The following is a 21,375-nucleotide window of genomic DNA, read 5'->3' as shown; positions in this document are numbered from 1 at the left end:
TTAGCATCTTCGTATCAATGCCATTTTACACACTCTTTTATCGCTAAATGATCAAATAAATACAAAATATAGTACGATGAGATTATTTGAATATACATGTTTTATTTTTCATATTTTTGTAAATTTTCGTTAAAATGATTTTCGTATTTCTTGGAAGGGGAGTTAACCGCATTTTACGAAGAGAGTTATCTACCTTGTAGTCTGACCTTCACTTCCTGCAATGGTCGATCATTGACTTTCTGTTTACCGGTCCCTTATATGATGGGCACTGTACACGCTAAAGTAAGAACAATAGTGTCACAAATTTTGGTATATTTACATGTCAATTCAATAATATTGACTATTTATACACAAAGGCAATCGGTGTCACGTTACTGCATCACATGTAAGACACTTTCGTTACGTTTTTAGTCTTTTGACAACTTTGTGACTGTTTGACCATAGAGAGTTACTTAGTTTGACGTTTTGTTAATAATGTATTGCATAGACATATAAGATAAAAATAACCCCTAAATCATAAAACGTCAAACTCCTGGACTAATAATCATGCATTTTTATTGTGATAATATACTGTTATAGCATACAGCTGTTAATCACTAAATCAGTTAATTATAAGTGAGAATAACAGGGAAAATACACATCCCTGTCGAGTGCCCCAACCAGGAATCGAAAACAGGTATCCGGCGTGGAAATCTACGGCTCTACCGATTGAGTCAAAGATGCATGCTCCGTTAGCTGAGTGACAGAGACCGTATTTAACACTATGTACAAGCCACACCAATCTGCTCCTTTTAACTACTCCCCCTGTTTTTCTTGAGATTTCCTAAATCTCAACCCGAGACTCTTTAACCACCTTCCATGGGTTAGTTAGATGGGCGGCAATAAAGAAGAACAGGGAAAATACACATTCCTGTAGGTGCATGCCCCAACCAGGAATCAAACCCAGGTCTTGAGCGTGGAAATCTATGGCTCTACCGACTGAGCCAAAGATGCATGCTCCGTCAGTTGAGTGACAGAGACCATATTTAACACTATGTATAAGTCACACCGATCTGCTCCTTTTACATAATTCTTACATTTAATTTACAGTACACCAGTGAGTCATTGACACTGCATTTTGCATTTGTAATTACTCATGAACAAAACAGTGATGAAAATAAAATAACATCTACATTTACAAATGTGCTAAAATTCTTCCTTATGACATCAATATGTCATTTAGACAGTACAGTGAGCAAGCATACATCCACAATATCTTCCTTAAGTTAGAACACAATGAATGGTTCTTATTATGTAACATACTTTTTAGACCACTATAATGTACATCTATGTGAAGGTATAACCAACAAATGTACAATGTAAAAATAGAATGTTGGAATTAAGGGAAAGCTTTCTTAAGTCATCACGCTCATATCATTGCAATAACTATCATCAGTATTAAATATTTATTTAGAATTTTATACACTGTAACTTATTGCCTGACCCTGTATATGTTTATTAATCAATTGTCATGTACAATATATTGTATGATGTTATATAGATGTTTAAACTAAGTTAGAGTATATCAGTAAACATGTCCTCTTATATTAATCTTTTAACCTTCAGGAAATGGAGGGCCACTCACAGATGGACAATCCAGCCCCTCGAAAACGCTCAATTGACTTTAAGCAACCTGTGAGTGAAGATATAATTATCAATAATTTGCTTCTTGTTCTTAGTGAAATCACTGCATGAATCAGTGTGTCTTCTTTCAGAATAATTATTCAAATATAATCAAATAATTATATTAAGTAAATTGAAGTAATTATAATAAAACCCTTTCTACAGAACATTTGTGGCTGGATAATGATACTTGATTGACCAGTTCAGTTCTTTATTACTTTAGACCACTTTTTTCTTGATATTATATGTTTTGAGTTTTGCATTTAAGGCCAAGGTGCAGAGAGTTTTGATTGAAGGACTAGTAAGGACAAAAGAAGACTTTCTCATCTCAAAGATCCAAGATACGTTCAAGGCAGAAAACTTTGAAGAGGTAAAGGAGAAATACATTGTCAAATTTTTGTCTGTTTTAGTTCTACATATTAAATATGACAGTACTTTGCAATATAAATCTAACTTTTTAGTTAGTTTTCAACTCTGATAGTAAACTAAATTCATAATTCGTGGTATAAAATTGTGTGGTCTTAACAATAGAATGTTTTTTATTGAAAACTGCTATTTTGTTATCTCAGTATTTTGATTATATTGTTTCTTTTGTGAAAATTAACAATTGAGTATAAATTAAAGAATTTGGTGCCAATTGATTCAATTTATGGTGTTTTAATTTGATAGTGTTGTATTATCTGTTCATGAAATCACAAATTATAATCTGTTGATTATGGTTATATTATCAGCTGTTAAGCCACTTATTTTATTGTTTGGTGTATTGTTTGATGTGTATTTTTAAACTGTTGTTTTCATTAAATGCTCATATATTTATTTACATGGATTCAGGACAGTAGACTGTGGTATTATGTTTATAGTATAACTATTATATTTTAACTTATTTGCACTTTCATAGAATATATATATACTTTTCAAAATTGATAATCACTAAGATGGTATTAATCAATTATCAATATGTTTTTTAAATGACCTGTTTGCAACACTAGTACTTCAAATGTTATTTAAATTCAGTGCATATTATTGTAGCTATCACTTGAATATGGAGTGCTATAAAAACTATTTTTTATCTAGAAAAAGAAATCTGATGACAAAATGTTCTGGTACACCATTTGCTATGTTGCAGGTGGTGAGACAATGTGTGGAATCTAAATCACAGCTTCAAGAGCTTGGTATCTTCAAAACAGTAAAGATTACAGTAGACACAAGTAAAGGTACTGACTGTGACCTTCCTACCTGTTAATCGAAAATTACCTTTTCCTATGAGAAGCATGGCAAGTAATTCTTCAGTTTTTAGTGAATGAGGAAAGTATTTTTTGTCTTTAGAGAAAAATCATTCACATATTTTTAATAATGATAATAAAAGACTTTATTTAAAGGTGATAAAAACAGAAGACTTAGCAGCTTCATAAATGTATTACAATTTTAATTAAATCATTCTGCATTAGGACAGGGGCTATTAATATGTATTTATAATTACATGTTATTTATATTTCAATTATATGAGATATATCTGGGTACATGTTCAGAAGTTGTCCATACACAATATCTTATAAACAGTGTATCATATCAATTGTCTGGCCGCCTTTTGAAAACTAATTTATGTTGTTTTCATTTAAACAATATTTATAATTTTCAATTATTCCTTGCCTTGTGAAACGCTCACCTGGATGTATTGTCAGAGTGAACGTTTTTGGGAGTCTCCATAAAATACTGTTCTATACTTTATATACAGTGGAACTCGGTTAATACGAAGGGACCGAGATAAAACTTCGAGTTATCCGAGTGTTCGAATTAAGCGAGTTCTCCTGTCTACTGACGATCTCTTTACTTGGTATATATAGACTAGTTCCATGTCGTAAAATGATGTGAACAAGAGAGATGTCAAAATCGCCGAAGGTAGTTGCAAAATTATAACAATAAAACCGAGATATATATTTTGAAATGCTGTTCTACAGCAGATTTATGCAAAAGAAAATCGGCATTTTCGGCGAACTCGTCCAAAAAATCCCATTTCGAGTTATAAGAACATTTTATGTATGATTTTTGTCATTCGGACCCAAAATTTGCTTTGTATTATCTGAGTTCTTCGAGTTTTCCAAATTCGAATTATCCGAGTTCTTTAAACAAAGATAAAGACGGAATTCGGCAAAGTACTTCGTATTAAGCTGGGTTGTCGAATTATCCGAGTTCATATCAACCAAGTTCCACTGTATATATTCCCTTGACTGGTTTAAGATTTTATTATTATTCATATCTGTAACAGTTGTTGTTGTGGTATCCATTGTAATGTCATCACTGTCATTTTGTTTAAAATATTGAGGAAACTTGGTTTTATTTTTACCAAGCTCCTGGTGCCTCTGCGTCAGACTATGAAGTAAAATTTACAGTGGAAGAGAAACGGTTTGAGGGAGGTGTTCATACTGCTGCAGGCAACAATGACTTAGAAACGGTAAATAATTTAGGCGTTTTTGGTTCGATTTATTTCGCAATTTCTTATTGCCAGTGAAATACATGAGATTTAATTGCACCCGAAGTAACTTTACACAAGTCTGAGTTGCTATAATGCAATTTTGAATAAAGTGCTTCAGTCTCATAGATTCAAATTTAGACAAATATTAAATCCCTAATTTATTCTTATTTTCAGTCCTTAACTATGGGCCTGAACAATTTGTTCGGAAGAGGTGAGAAGTTATCTGCGAGATATGCACACACTAGAAACTTCAGAAATAGGAAGAATAACCAGGCACATGTACATTTCACCAAGCCACTCAACGGGAACCCTAATGTCAGGTAAATAATAAAATAATAAATCAATGTGTTAATATAGAAAATTATTATATTATAATTATTATTATAGACAATTTGAGTAATTGTTAAATGTATTTTACATGTTTCATTTACCAATGGTCCTCCACCTCTCGGTTAAGAGTTTGACACCAATATGAGGCACTTACAATGTACTGAGTGTAGATCAGTGGTTTTTCTCTGAGTAACTGTACCTCCACCTCTCAGTTACAAGTTTGACACCAATATGAGACACTTACAATGTACTGACTGTAGATCACTGATTTTTCTCTGAGTAACTGTACCTCCACCTCTCAGTTTGGAATTTGAAACCAATATGAGGCACATACAATGTACTGAGTGTAGATCAGTGGTTTTTCTCTGACTTACTCACCTCCACCTCTCGGTTACAAGTTTGAAACCAATATGAGGCACTTACAATGTACTGAGTGTAGATCAGTGGTTTTTCTCTGACTTACTGTACCTCCACCTCTTGGTTACGAGTTTGAAACCAATATAAGGCACTTACAATGTACTGACTGTAGATCAGTGGTTTTTCTCTGACTTATTGTACCTCCACCTCTCGCTTAGGAGTTTGGAACCAATATGAGGCACTTACAATGTACTGACTGTAGATCAGTGGTTTTTCTCTGACTTACTGTACCTCCACCTCTCGGTTACAAGTTTGAAACCAATATGAGACACTTACAATGTACTGACTGTAGATCACTGATTTTTCTCTGACTTACTGTACCTCCACCTCTCGGTTACAAGTTTGAAACCAATATGAGACACTTACAATGTACTGACTGTAGATCACTGATTTTTCTCTGACTTACTGTACCTCCACCTCTCGGTTACGAGTTTGAAACCAATATGAGACACTTACAATGTACTGACTGTAGATCAGTGGTTTTTCTCTGACTTACTGTACCTCCACCTCTCGGTTACGAGTTTGAAACCAATATGAGGCACTTACAATGTACTGACTGTAGATCAGTGGTTTTTCTCTGACTTACTCACCTCCACCTCTCGGTTACGAGTTTGAAACCAATATGAGGCACTTACAATGTACTGACTGTAGATCAGTGGTTTTTCTCTGACTTACTCACCTCCACCTCTCGGTTACGAGTTTGAAACCAATATGAGGCACTTACAATGTACTGACTGTAGATCAGTGGTTTTTCTCTGACTTACTGTACCTCCACCTCTCGCTTAGGAGTTTGAAACCAATATGAGGCACTACAATGTACTGATGTAGATCAGTGGTTTTTCTCTGACGACGTACTCACCTCTCTCGTTACAGTTTGAAACCACCTGAGACACTTACAATGTACTGACTGTGATCAGTTTTTTCTAAACCAATATGATATCAGAGGTTTTCACACTTACAATTTGAAACCAATATGAGCATACAATGTACTGACTGTAGATCACTGATTTTTCTCTGACTTACTGTACCTCCACCTCTCAGTTTGGAATTTGAAACCAATATGAGGCACATACAATGTACTGACTGTAAATCAGTGGTTTTTCTCTGACTTACTGACCTCCACCTCTCGCTTAGGAAGTTTGGAAAATATACATTAAATGTAATTTTGAACTGTAGATTGGTCCTGGGAAATTACACATATGATACATTAATATGTAATTTTGAACCTGTAGATTGGTCCTGGGAGAATTACACATATTACATTAATATGTAATTTTGAACCTGTAGATTGGTCCTGGAGAATTACACATATATACATTAATATGTAATTTTGAACCTGTAGATTGGTCCTGGGAGAATTACACACATATATACATTAATATGTAATTTTGAACCTGTAGATTGGTCCTGGGAGAATTACACATATATACATTAATATGTAATTTTGAACCTGTAGATTGGTCCTGGGAGAATTACACATATATACATTAATATGTAATTTTGAACCTGTAGATTGGTCCTGGGAGAATTACACATATATACATTAATATGTAATTTTGAACCTGTAGATTGGTCCTGGGAGAATTACACATATATACATTAATATGTAATTTTGAACCTGTAGATTGGTCCTGGGAGAATTACACATATATACATTAATATGTAATTTTGAACCTGTAGATTGGTCCTGGGAGAATTACACATATATACATTAATATGTAATTTTGAACCTTAGATTGGTCCTGGGAGAATTACACATATTACATTAATATGTAATTTTGAACCTGTAGATTGGTCCTGGGAGAATTACACATATATACATTAATATGTAATTTTGAACCTGTAGATTGGTCCTGGGAGAATTACACATATATACATTAATATGTAATTTTGAACCTGTAGATTGGTCCTGGGAGAATTACACATATATACATTAATATGTAATTTTGAACCTGTAGATTGGTCCTGGGAGAATTACACATATATACATTAATATGTAATTTTGAACCTGTAGATTGGTCCTGGGAGAATTACACATATATACATTAATTATGTTACATTAATATGTAATTTTGAACCTGTAGATTGGTCCTGGGAGAATTACACATATATACATTAATATGTAATTTTGAACCTGTAGATTGGTCCTGGGAGAATTACACATATATACATTAATATGTAATTTTGAACCTGTAGATTGGTCCTGGGAGAATTACACATATATACATTAATATGTAACCTGTAGATTGGTCCTGGGAGAATTACACATATATACATTAATATGTAATTTTGAACCTGTAGATTGGTCCTGGGAGAATTACACATATATACATTAATATGTAATTTTGAACCTGTAGATTGGTCCTGGGAGAATTACACATATATACATTAATATGTAATTTTGAACCTGTAGATTGGTCCTGGGAGAATTACACATATATACATTAATATGTAATTTTGAACCTGTAGATTGGTCCTGGGAGGTTACAGCACTAACACAGATGTCCTCCTCAGTGGTTACAAGGAAGCCAGTAAAGGAATCCAAGCAGCATTTACAGTAAGTGTTCAAATTTATCATCAAACATTCTACCAATTTAACAGAAATGTTCCTGAGATGGTCCAGAGATGGTCCTGAAATGTTCCTGAGATGGTCCTGAGCAAGAGTTGTTATTTTCCGAAATCCATTATTAAGATGGCAGTCACAGTTGCTATTTTGACATAAAAAATAAAAAACAAACAAAAAACAGTCATGTTAAAGTTCTCCCAAATCAGTTCCGAAAATGCTGAAAATTTCTGTGACTGTAAAGAAGATTAACTTTCAAATACTTGTTCTCCAGAGGGAGAAATATATACAAACATTAAACAGTATATGTAAATATCCCTTCCACAAATTTTTGGCCTCTTGGCTATCTTCAGGTTCAAAGAAACACAAGAAAAGCTAGGTGAAATCCATCTTGAACGTTTTGATATCAAAGAAGATTGACTGTCCAAGAAGAGTTGATATTTTGGAAAAAAAAATCACTGTTTGTCCAAAATCTAAGATGAACACAAAAGTCACCATCTTGAAAAACATATTCAAATTCTTTCCTATTCAATTGGTGCCAAGCTTGACCATTAAGCTAAAGGCTCTTGGACCTCTTGTTTATCATGCAATGATGTCAAAATGAATGTCATGATGTTTTGAATGTCCATCCACAAACCACATTACGATAATTTTGTTTGGTAATATTACAAACCACATTACGATAATATTGCTAATCAGGTCATATTGTGTGTTGTTTGCAGTTTCCATCGACAGTAGGCTCCCACAACATCCAATGGGATGGGGTTTGGAGGGATCTCCGGGCCCTCTCTAGGACCACACCCTTTCCAATCAGGGAACAGGCAGGACACACCTTAAAGTCCAGTATACAGGTACAATACATTAAATACTAAATATAAATCCATTGTTGCCTTTTGAGAACCCAAAACGGCCTTATCACTACCCAGTTGTTGTAAACTGTGGTGATAATGACCCTAAATTTCTTACATAAAGCTGTGATCCATTTTGAAAGCATACTCTTTCTGTTTTCAGCACACAGTCACCACTGACACAAGAGATGACAAAATATTGCCACATGAGGGGTTTTTGTTAAAAGCTGTTCAGGTAAATTATTAATCCTGATTTAGGAGTTATTTAATATGTTTGCCAGATTGTAAAAACGGGTTAAAGACAAGGAATTGCTGTGGATAGCAGAACTGTTTTGAATCTATTGGATAATCTATTTTCAAAATTCAATATAATAAAGTAGAAAAATATGTTCTGTGGATTAGGTCTCGTATACTTTTATAGATCTATAAATTTTGCTTTTAGTGTGTTGTCTATATAGATTTATAGGTGGAATCATTCACACATACTCAATATATACTTGTAGGAATATGCTGGTCTAGGAGGAAATGTGGAGTTTGTCAAATTAAATACAGAACTTCAACTCAATAAAGAAATCTTGCCATATATAGTAAGTATGAAGTAACCAAGGTAACATAACAATGATATTAATTCTGTTACTGATTTGTATAGAGAATTGTAAATCTGAAATATTATTATTACTCCAAGATTGACAGTACTTGTAGATAAACAGTAAATGTAGCTTTTTCGGGGAAAAATTATGATCATTTTGATATATTTCCAGTTTGCACTGACATGGACTCAATTACTTTGTTTTCTAGTATTATCATTATCAGTGTATAATTATAGTACAACACATGTGGCAATTCTGTTGTACATATAAATAAATCGATCAAAGGGAGGTTACTTGATAAAAAATTTGGATATCACTTCACAAAACATAAAGAAATGTTGCTAAAGATATCAAAGAATTGTTAAAATATTTAATTGATTTTTGCAATCACATGCTTTGTTAAAAATGAATGTTCTTATGATATGATTACCAATAAAAATTATAAGAAACAGAAAACTATTTTCTTTTGTTGTCAATGCGATGGGAACATGTGAATGCCTTGATTATATATACAATCAGCTGTTCAATCGAATTGGTTGACAGGAGAGAACAAAATATGGGTATTTAAAATACTACGCAACTGTCACAAGAAAAAATAATATTCATTTGCAAAATGTAAATGTAAGGATTTATATTTTTATTTTGTTGAGGTAATGAGGGTGTAAGGATAATGGAGCCTGTCTAAATTTTATGTAATTCCGGAGACCTAAGATACATTTTAAGGTAAAGTGTGACATTAGAATCAATATAGTCAGGGTTCATAGTATACAAAAGAGGAGCTATTTATTTTGTATTTAGAACTAAGATATTAAACCTGAGAAACATACTACTACATGTATATGTACTTACAGGTTGTCCAGTTGTCAGCAGCATGTGGTACAATGTGGGGCCTGGGGAAGGAAAAAAGGGTCACCATTAACGACAAATTCTTCCTGGGAGGTCCACTAACTCTCAGAGGATTTCACGACAGAGGAGTTGGGCCACATGTGGAAGGTTGGGATTATTGAGATCTCTTTCATTAATCTAGTTTTAAGGAAAATAATTTACTAGAACTGATGACTCCAGTTCTGACTCGAGTTTCATCAACATTGAAATGTATTTAATTCCTTTAATATAAATTAAAATTCTTCATAGGAAAGCAATACAGTAGTTAAGGAACAAATCTGATGTTCAGAAGCATTCCTTAACTTCTGTAATGCTTTCCTATGCATGATAATTTTATGTTAAGGAATTCCATTGAGATAAGAAACGTTGAGGAAATTTGGTCTTATTTTCGGTCTTTTCATGGTCTAATTTGGATTTTTTTCTAAAATTATCATTTATTTGTCTACACTCTTTGAAATGGAGGTTACATTTTCAGAGAGATTAAACATTAATTTTCCTTTTATAATTACAGGGAATGCTCTCGGCACTGATGCCTATTGGCTGTGTGCTGCCCATGTCTACACCCCGCTGCCGTTCAAACCAGGCCTCGGAGGGTTTGGGGACTTCTTCAGGTCTCATGCTTTTGTAAATGTTGGAAATGTGGGTGCTGTAGAATTAGGTAAGTGTGAGTGATACTTTTAGAAATCTCTTCATCAAAATGTATTTGGCTAAACTAATGTAAAATAACTTTCTTTCGTGTGCGATTTACTATCACGTTATTCATTATCTAAGTAAATCTTTGAAAGTTTCTCTCTGTAAATTAATATCTGCATCATTCACTGATATAATTATATAATAAATTGATAGGAATTGGCATTCAAATTTTAGAAACGCAATCTTGATTCTTCGCAAACCTTTTTTGAAATGGAAATTGCGAAATTTAGTAGCTCATTACACAAAAGAAAGTTTATGAACAGTGTATTGTTACAGTATTTTGCTGTATGATGTCTAGCTCTTTAGTTCTCATTTTCTCTTCTTTATCATTTAGATAAAACAATATATTCTATTCTTAAAGAAAAATATAACTAAACGACAAAATCATCAGTCTACTCTCAATGTAAGTAGTAGTATTTTTCTATTTTGTTTTCTTTTATTTTAGTACTCTTTTAAACATATCAAAATTATATCAAAAATAAGATTTGCTAAATATTAATTCCAGATAAATCTCTAAAAGAAAACATAGAACAGTTATCTGAAGAGTTTCGACTAGCATATGGTCTAGGACTTGTATTGAAGCTGGGAAACATTGCACGTATGGAACTGAATTATGTTGTTCCTGTACGGTTCATGAACGGGGACTGGTGAGTATTTTGTCTTAATGCATTTCTCTTCTGTGAGATACTTAATCACATCATATTTTTCTGAGAAAACTACGTAAAATTTGCTTACAAAGCAATGAATGTTATGTTGAATACTTATGTACTCGCAAGGGAGTAATATGCAATGATGGAATATAGGTAGTTCTAAATCTCACGTATAATTGTAAAATTCTGTCACCTGTAGTGCCATCAAATGACTAGGTTCTCATATTTCAACTCAGGTCAATAGTACTATCTGTAAATCTTTTTTTCAACATCATTTAACAACAATGTCACTTGTAACAAAATGGGTTAATATTTAGTATGTAACAGGTAGTTTAAAAGTACATTTGATATAGCACATATGGGAAAGTAAAACAAACAGTAGATTGATAGATATAGAACTGTGGTAGTCAGAAGCAGCAGATGAAAATTGCATATTTTAGGCGGCATGTGCCTTTTTAATATATGTATAAACTGGCGAGACGGAGTAGGTGTTAGGTTTTTAGATATTCTAGGAATTTAGGGAGTCCGAAGGATTAGGAACTGAGTATGTAAAGGACATGTAAAACTAAATGCGAAGTTCAAAATAAACTGTCAACTAAATACCATGTGTATGTTTATACACTGATAATGCTTACACAGTCCTGTCAGAGAGTCTGTAACCAAGTTACAACTGGTGCATTTTATTATCCCCCGCCTAACGAAGTTGCCGGGGGATATACAAATGGGTTCCGTCCGTCCATCCTTCTGTCCGTCCGTCTGTCCGTCCGTACGAATGGTTTCCGGAGCATAACTCTAAAACCAGTAGAGATATTTCCACGAAACTTCATACACACATTGGTCTTATGGTCTAGTAGTGCCTTTTGCTATTTTTAGGTTTTCATTTTTTTGCATTTTTTCCGTAACCATGGAAACATTGCTGAAAATATCATATTTTTGTACCAGGTTCGTTTCCAGAGCATAACTCTAAAACCAGAAGAGATATTTCCACGAAACTTCATAGACACATTGGTCTTATGGTCTAGTAGTGCCTTTTCCTATTTTAAGGTTTTCACTTTTTGTACTTTTTTCTGTAACCATGGAAACATTGCTGAAAATGGCAGATTTTTGTGTAAGAATCGTTTCCTGAGCACAACTCTAAAACCAGCAGAGAAATTGCCATGAAACTTCATAGACACATTGTTCTTATGGTCTAGTAGTGCCTTTTGCTGTTTTTAGGTTTTCATTTTTTGTACTTTTTCCTTTACCATGGAAACATTGCTGAAAATATCATATTTTTGTACCAGGTTCGTTTCCACAGCATAACTGGAAAACCGGTTGAGATATATGCACGAAACTTTATAGGCACATTATTCTTATGGTCTTGTAGTGCCTTTTGCTATTTTAAGGTTTTCACTTTTTGTACTTTTTTCTGTAACCATGGAAACATTGCTGAAAATGGCAGATTTTTGTGTAAGAATCGTTTCCGGAGCACAATTTTAAAACCAGCAGAGATATTTCCATGAAACTTCATAGACACATTGTTCTTATGGTCTAGTAGTGCCTTTGCTATTTTTAGGTTTTCACTTTTTGTGCTTTTTTCTGTAACCATAGAAACATTGCTGAAAATATCATATTTTTGTAGCAGGTTCATTTCCGGAGCATAACTCTAAAACCAGCAGAGATATTTCCACGAAACTTCATAGACACATTCTTTTTATGGTCTAGTAGTACCTTTTGCTATTTTTAGGTTTTCATTTTTTTCACTTTTTCCGTTACCATGGAAACATTGCTGAAAATATCATGGTAAATTGTAAATGTTGCTTTGCAAAACTCCACCCATCTTTGTGTATGTAGTCTAATATAAATGTCAAGGCTGTATACCTGATTCAACAATTGCAGCCCCGCTCTACTTGAATTATACTCCATCTTTCTTTAGCTCAACTTCCTTTTTCCTGTTTTTTTTCATACACATAAGTCTCCACAATCAAACTTACTTCAGCTTTGATATCTCCATTGGCAGGGGATCTGAATGACTATGTCCTTGTTAAACCACAAATGTCATTGGTGTATCATTGGTTAATTAAGTTATCATGCAGGTGTAACGATAAGATAACATTATAATTTCAAATGATCTAAACCCCTGTCTTTCATTTATTTTGTTAATATTTGAATTGGAGTTTTTCTTCCTAGTATATTCTATACTGCATCAGTATAGGGGTTATTTCCCTTTGTACTGAATGGCACACCTTATACCAGAAAATGAAGGCTTTTTAATTGATCATCTTAAGGTGTAGAGTGACAGTTTATTTTCTGTGTTGCAGTGTGAACCCTGGTATACAGTTTGGTGTGGGGATGACCTTCCTCTGATATCAATGATTACGAGATCATGGTAAAATGCCTGTGTACGGACAGTATATAGTGTGACAGTGATAGCCATCAGACTGGGAGATGCTGAAGTATAATGAGGACTAGACAGCTATAACTGTTCTCATAATTCTCACGAGGATATATAGTGACTAGACAAATTAACTTGGAAAGTTGCTTTAACATGTTTCAGCCATGGTTAGTGACCTATGTGTATGGGTTATGTATGTCAGTGTCTGGATCACTTCATATCACACAACCCTTGATGTATAGTAACGGTACACAATAAAGTATTTATGATGTGCTATAATTCTACCTCTTTGGATTTCATAGAAAAGAAAAAGCTAAAACAAAATCAAGAAATGTACATTTTGTAATATTGAATAGACCATATTCGACCTAATTAGGGCCCAGGGCACTTAAAAAAATGAAGCAAATAAGGGGGCGCTATGTAGACAAAAATTTGGAGTAGACTTTTATAAAATTATTCTACAAAATAAACCATATATTAATTTGCAAAGAATTTGGTAAGGAAACCAACACAGTTACCATATTTTCAACTTGCATTCAATTCGAAGTACGTGAAATTGAATCCTAGAAAGGGGGAGGGTGCTGATAGGGATTGGGGCACTTATTACATCGAATATGTTAAATGACATGAAGTGAATCCTAAAACACAAGTGAATTATATACCGAATTAAAACCTTTTTATTGATAATGAATTTCCTTGGCATCACAATGCAAATGACTAATAGAATCATGATTGCATCGCTTCATTTACGAACTTCAAGAAAAAGGCAAATCTGTTGACCATTTTGGAACATCTTTTGTAAAGATAGTTGCCAAGCATCAAAGAAAACAACCAGATTTGTTCTTCAACAAGAATATATCTATTTGGAAGATTTAAAAGAGCATTCTATATCAACAGTTCATGATACCTTTCGAGGTGTTTACAACAAAATCTGAACAAAATCGTCACATATCTATATAAGAGGTACGGGCGCTTATTGGGTCAGATACGGTAAATGGCATTCATTGTTCCCTAAAACATAAATGAATTGTATATTGAATTCAAAACGTTCAATTGATAATGAATTTCCTTGACTATTTAATGCATATGAACCCAATAGAATCATGATTGCATCACTTCATCCACGAACTTCAACAAAATGGCAAATCTATCAATAACCTTTGGAACATATTTCATAATGATAGATCCCAAGCAATAAAGAAAACATAACCATACATTGGGTTGCTGCTATTCAGTTAGGAACTTTATATTACACATAGAATGTGTCCATTTGAAAGGCTTTTAAAAGAACATTCTATATCAGAGTTCATGATACCTTTCGAGGTGTTAAACTAAATCTGAACAAAATCTCCACATATTTATGAAGTTCACATCAGTATATACTCTGGTAGTTGTGAATACAGATACACAACTTTGACTGTTAACGGCTGAATACCTGTGAATAAACTCCATCTTCATTCTCCTACAATGGCTAGTAGTCGTATTTCACAACACTGATCTGGTCCAAACTAAGAAGGGTTTGTAATTTGGTACTGAATTTTTGTACTCCTTGAAAACATGATAACTGTGTCGAGTAAATGATAGACAGACCTTGTTGATAAATGAGATGAGCACAACTAGGGAACCTGGTAGACGTTCCACTGTGTGGATTAATAATAATACAACATTTTATTTATGTATATTTTGCTCCCAAAATGACGGAATAAATTATTAGAATTCCAAATATACCATATTTGCGCAAAGAATCAAATTCATTATAATGATATCTATTTTAATTTCTTTTGATTAATATAAAATAGTCTCTCTCTCTTTTTCTGTAGACGTTTTATAACTACTGCCTTTGTAAAACAGACGCATGGACTGAGTTCAAAACCAAACTGCGCATGGCATAATACATGTAACAACCTAGCACATAAATCAGTTCTAATCAAATAAACTCCGAATTATAAAGACCGATGTACAAATAATCGTTATTGTACAGTCGTAATTCTTGTGCTGGAAATCACAGTAGGAAAAAAAGTTTCTTTTTGTTTTGATTATTGACTGATATTTGGTGTTAAAAGAAACATATATACATATTATATATATATTTCTGGTGTTAATAATGGCCTGAATACAAGACTGATAAGTTAAAAATGTTTAAATCAATGACATGGTGTATTCCTGCTTTTGCTTTTAAGTTGTTATTCTTTATTCTGTTCTGGCATTGCGTCTTTTGAACATTATACTGTATGTACCAACTGTCTATCTGAGTTCTGAGTCTATCGACGTATACGTACCAACTGTCTATGACGTATACTGTACCAACTGTCTATCTGACGTATACTGTACCAACTGTCTATCTGACGTATACTGTACCAACTGTCTATCTGACGTATACTGTACCAACTGTCTATCTGACGTATACTGTACCAACTGTCTATCTGACGTATACTGTACCAACTGTCTATCTGACGTATACTGTACCAACTGTCTATCTGACATAGTATACTGTACTAACTGTCTATCTGACGTATACTGTACCAACTGTCTATCTGACGTATACTGTACCAACTGTCTATCTGACGTATACTGTACCAACTGTCTACCTGACGTATACTGTACCAACTGTCTATCTGACGTATACTGTACCAACTGTCTATCTGACGTATACTGTACCAACTGTCTATCTGACGTATACTGTACCAACTGTCTATCTGACGTATACTGTACCAACTGTCTATCTGACGTATACTGTACCAACTGTCCATCTGACGTATACTGTACCAACTGTCCATCTGACGTATACTGTACCAACTGTCTATCTGACGTATACTGTACCAACTGTCTATCTGACGTATACTGTACCAACTGTCTATCTGACGTATACTGTACCAACTGTCTACCTGACGTATACTGTACCAACTGTCTATCTGACGTATACTGTACCAACTGTCTATCTGACGTATACTGTACCAACTGTCTATCTGACGTATACTGTACCAACTGTCTATCTGACGTATACTGTACCAACTGTCTATCTGACGTATACTGTACCAACTGTCTATCTGACGTATACTGTACCAACTGTCTATCTGACGTATACTGTACCAACTGTCTATCTGACGTATACTGTACTAACTGTCTATCTGACGTATACTGTACCAACTGTCTATCTGACGTATACTGTACCAACTGTCTATCTGACGTATACTGTACCAACTGTCTATCTGACGTATACTGTACCAACTGTCTATCTGACGTATACTGTACCAACTGTCTATCTGACGTATACTGTACCAACTGTCTATCTGACGTATACTGTACCAACTGTCTATCTGACGTATATACTGTACCAACTGTCTATCTGACGTATACTGTACCAACTGTCTATCTGACGTATACTGTACCAACTGTCTATCTGACGTATACTGTACCAACTGTCTATCTGACGTATACTGTACCAACTGTCTATCTGACGTATACTGTACTAACTGTCTATCTGACGTATACTGTACCAACTGTCTATCTGACGTATACTGTACCAACTGTCTATCTGACGTATACTGTACCAACTGTCTATCTGACGTATACTGTACCAACTGTCTATCTGACGTATACTGTACCAACTGTCTATCTGACGTATACTGTACCAACTGTCTATCTGACGTATACTGTACCAACTGTCTATCTGACGTATACTGTACCAACTGTCTATCTGACGTATACTGTACCAACTGTCTATCTGACGTATACTGTACCAACTGTCTATCTGACGTATACTGTACCAACTGTCTATCTGACGTATACTGTACCAACTGTCTATCTGACGTATACTGTACCAACTGTCTATCTGACGTATACTGTACCAACTGTCTATCTGACGTATACTGTACCAACTGTCTATCTGACGTATACTGTACCAACTGTCTATCTGACGTATACTGTACCAACTGTCTATCTGACGTATACTGTACCAACTGTCTATCTGACGTATACTGTACCAACTGTCTATCTGACGTATACTGTACCAACTGTCTATCTGACGTATACTGTACCAACTGTCTATCTGACGTATACTGTACCAACTGTCTATCTGACGTATACTGTACCAACTGTCTATCTGACGTATACTGTACCAACTGTCTATCTGACGTATACTGTACCAACTGTCTATCTGACGTATACTGTACCAACTGTCTATCTGACGTATACTGTACCAACTGTCTATCTGACGTATACTGTACCAACTGTCTATCTGACGTATACTGTACCAACTGTCTATCTGACGTATACTGTACCAACTGTCTATCTGACGTATACTGTACCAACTGTCTATCTGACGTATACTGTACCAACTGTCTATCTGACGTATACTGTACCAACTGTCTATCTGACGTATACTGTACCAACTGTCTATCTGACGTATACTGTACCAACTGTCTATCTGACGTATACTGTACCAACTGTCTATCTGACGTATACTGTACCAACTGTCTATCTGACGTATACTGTACCAACTGTCTATCTGACGTATACTGTACCAACTGTCTATCTGACGTATACTGTACCAACTGTCTATCTGACGTATACTGTACCAACTGTCTATCTGACGTATACTGTACCAACTGTCTATCTGACGTATACTGTACCAACTGTCTATCTGACGTATACTGTACCAACTGTCTATCTGACGTATACTGTACCAACTGTCTATCTGACGTATACTGTACCAACTGTCTATCTGACGTATACTGTACCAACTGTCTATCTGACGTATACTGTACCAACTGTCTATCTGACGTATACTGTACCAACTGTCTATCTGACGTATACTGTACCAACTGTCTATCTGACGTATACTGTACCAACTGTCTATCTGACGTATACTGTACCAACTGTCTATCTGACGTATACTGTACCAACTGTCTATCTGACGTATACTGTACCAACTGTCTATCTGACGTATACTGTACCAACTGTCTATCTGACGTATACTGTACCAACTGTCTATCTGACGTATACTGTACCAACTGTCTATCTGACGTATACTGTACCAACTGTCTATCTGACGTATACTGTACCAACTGTCTATCTGACGTATACTGTACCAACTGTCTATCTGACGTATACTGTACCAACTGTCTATCTGACGTATACTGTACCAACTGTCTATCTGACGTATACTGTACCAACTGTCTATCTGACGTATACTGTACCAACTGTCTATCTGACGTATACTGTACCAACTGTCTATCTGACGTATACTGTACCAACTGTCTATCTGACGTATACTGTACCAACTGTCTATCTGACGTATACTGTACCAACTGTCTATCTGACGTATACTGTACCAACTGTCTATCTGACGTATACTGTACCAACTGTCTATCTGACGTATACTGTACCAACTGTCTATCTGACGTATACTGTACCAACTGTCTATCTGACGTATACTGTACCAACTGTCTATCTGACGTATACTGTACCAACTGTCTATCTGACGTATACTGTACCAACTGTCTATCTGACGTATACTGTACCAACTGTCTATCTGACGTATACTGTACCAACTGTCTATCTGACGTATACTGTACCAACTGTCTATCTGACGTATACTGTACCAACTGTCTATCTGACGTATACTGTACCAACTGTCTATCTGACGTATACTGTACCAACTGTCTATCTGACGTATACTGTACCAACTGTCTATCTGACGTATACTGTACCAACTGTCTATCTGACGTATACTGTACCAACTGTCTATCTGACGTATACTGTACCAACTGTCTATCTGACGTATACTGTACCAACTGTCTATCTGACGTATACTGTACCAACTGTCTATCTGACGTATACTGTACCAACTGTCTATCTGACGTATACTGTACCAACTGTCTATCTGACGTATACTGTACCAACTGTCTATCTGACGTATACTGTACCAACTGTCTATCTGACGTATACTGTACCAACTGTCTATCTGACGTATACTGTACCAACTGTCTATCTGACGTATACTGTACCAACTGTCTATCTGACGTATACTGTACCAACTGTCTATCTGACGTATACTGTACCAACTGTCTATCTGACGTATACTGTACCAACTGTCTATCTGACGTATACTGTACCAACTGTCTATCTGACGTATACTGTACCAACTGTCTATCTGACGTATACTGTACCAACTGTCTATCTGACGTATACTGTACCAACTGTCTATCTGACGTATACTGTACCAACTGTCTATCTGACGTATACTGTACCAACTGTCTATCTGACGTATACTGTACCAACTGTCTATCTGACGTATACTGTACCAACTGTCTATCTGACGTATACTGTACCAACTGTCTATCTGACGTATACTGTACCAACTGTCTATCTGACGTATACTGTACCAACTGTCTATCTGACGTATACTGTACCAACTGTCTATCTGACGTATACTGTACCAACTGTCTATCTGACGTATACTGTACCAACTGTCTATCTGACGTATACTGTACCAACTGTCTATCTGACGTATACTGTACCAACTGTCTATCTGACGTATACTGTACCAACTGTCTATCTGACGTATACTGTACCAACTGTCTATCTGACGTATACTGTACCAACTGTCTATCTGACGTATACTGTACCAACTGTCTATCTGACGTATACTGTACCAACTGTCTATCTGACGTATACTGTACCAACTGTCTATCTGACGTATACTGTACCAACTGTCTATCTGACGTATACTGTACCAACTGTCTATCTGACGTATACTGTACCAACTGTCTATCTGACGTATACTGACACTGTACCTAACTGTCTACTGTCTATTGACGTACTGTACCAACTGTCTATCTGACGTATACTGTACCAACTGTCTATCTGACGTATACTGTACCAACTGTCTATCTGACGTATACTGTACCAACTGTCTATCTGACGTATACTGTACCAACTGTCTATCTGACGTATACTGTACCAACTGTCTATCTGACGTATACTGTACCAACTGTCTATCTGACGTATACTGTACCAACTGTCTATCTGACGTATACTGTACCAACTGTCTATCTGACGTATACTGTACCAACTGTCTATCTGACGTATACTGTACCAACTGTCTATCTGACGTATACTGTACCAACTGTCTATCTGACGTATACTGTACCAACTGTCTATCTGACGTATACTGTACCAACTGTCTATCTGACGTATACTGTACCAACTGTCTATCTGACGTATACTGTACCAACTGTCTATCTGACGTATACTGTACCAACTGTCTATCTGACGTATACTGTACCAACTGTCTATCTGACGTATACTGTACCAACTGTCTATCTGACGTATACTGTACCAACTGTCTATCTGACGTATACTGTACCAACTGTCTATCTGACGTATACTGTACCAACTGTCTATCTGACGTATACTGTACCAACTGTCTATCTGACGTATACTGTACCAACTGTCTATCTGACGTATACTGTACCAACTGTCTATCTGACGTATACTGTACCAACTGTCTATCTGACGTATACTGTACCAACTGTCTATCTGACGTATACTGTACCAACTGTCTATCTGACGTATACTGTACCAACTGTCTATCTGACGTATACTGTACCAACTGTCTATCTGACGTATACTGTACCAACTGTCTATCTGACGTATACTGTACCAACTGTCTATCTGACGTATACTGTACCAACTGTCTATCTGACGTATACTGTACCAACTGTCTATCTGACGTATACTGTACCAACTGTCTATCTGACGTATACTGTACCAACTGTCTATCTGACGTATACTGTACCAACTGTCTATCTGACGTATACTGTACCAACTGTCTATCTGACGTATACTGTACCAACTGTCTATCTGACGTATACTGTACCAACTGTC

At 35.3% G+C, this 21,375-nt stretch overlaps 1 protein-coding gene across 1 annotated transcript; it reads left to right on the top strand.

Moving 5' to 3' along the window:
- The first annotated feature begins 151 nt into the window (after positions 1-151).
- LOC138329159 (sorting and assembly machinery component 50 homolog) lies at positions 152-13,764 on the top strand. The gene is made up of 14 exons (XM_069275936.1): positions 152-282; positions 1,606-1,674; positions 1,931-2,032; positions 2,789-2,876; positions 4,011-4,114; positions 4,310-4,455; positions 7,352-7,439; positions 8,168-8,296; positions 8,457-8,528; positions 8,797-8,880; positions 9,735-9,876; positions 10,280-10,426; positions 10,967-11,108; positions 13,412-13,764. Exons 1-14 carry the CDS (start codon positions 259-261, stop codon positions 13,455-13,457), a joined length of 1,383 nt encoding a protein of 460 aa, XP_069132037.1. The 5' UTR covers positions 152-258; the 3' UTR covers positions 13,458-13,764.
- The last annotated feature ends 7,611 nt before the right edge of the window (positions 13,765-21,375 follow it).

Source organism: Argopecten irradians, chromosome 8, assembly GCF_041381155.1.
Source record: "Argopecten irradians isolate NY chromosome 8, Ai_NY, whole genome shotgun sequence".
Classification (NCBI taxonomy): domain Eukaryota; kingdom Metazoa; phylum Mollusca; class Bivalvia; order Pectinida; family Pectinidae; genus Argopecten; species Argopecten irradians.
Note: the sequence above shows the minus strand (reverse complement) of the source record. Positions and strands in the feature narration are given on the sequence as shown.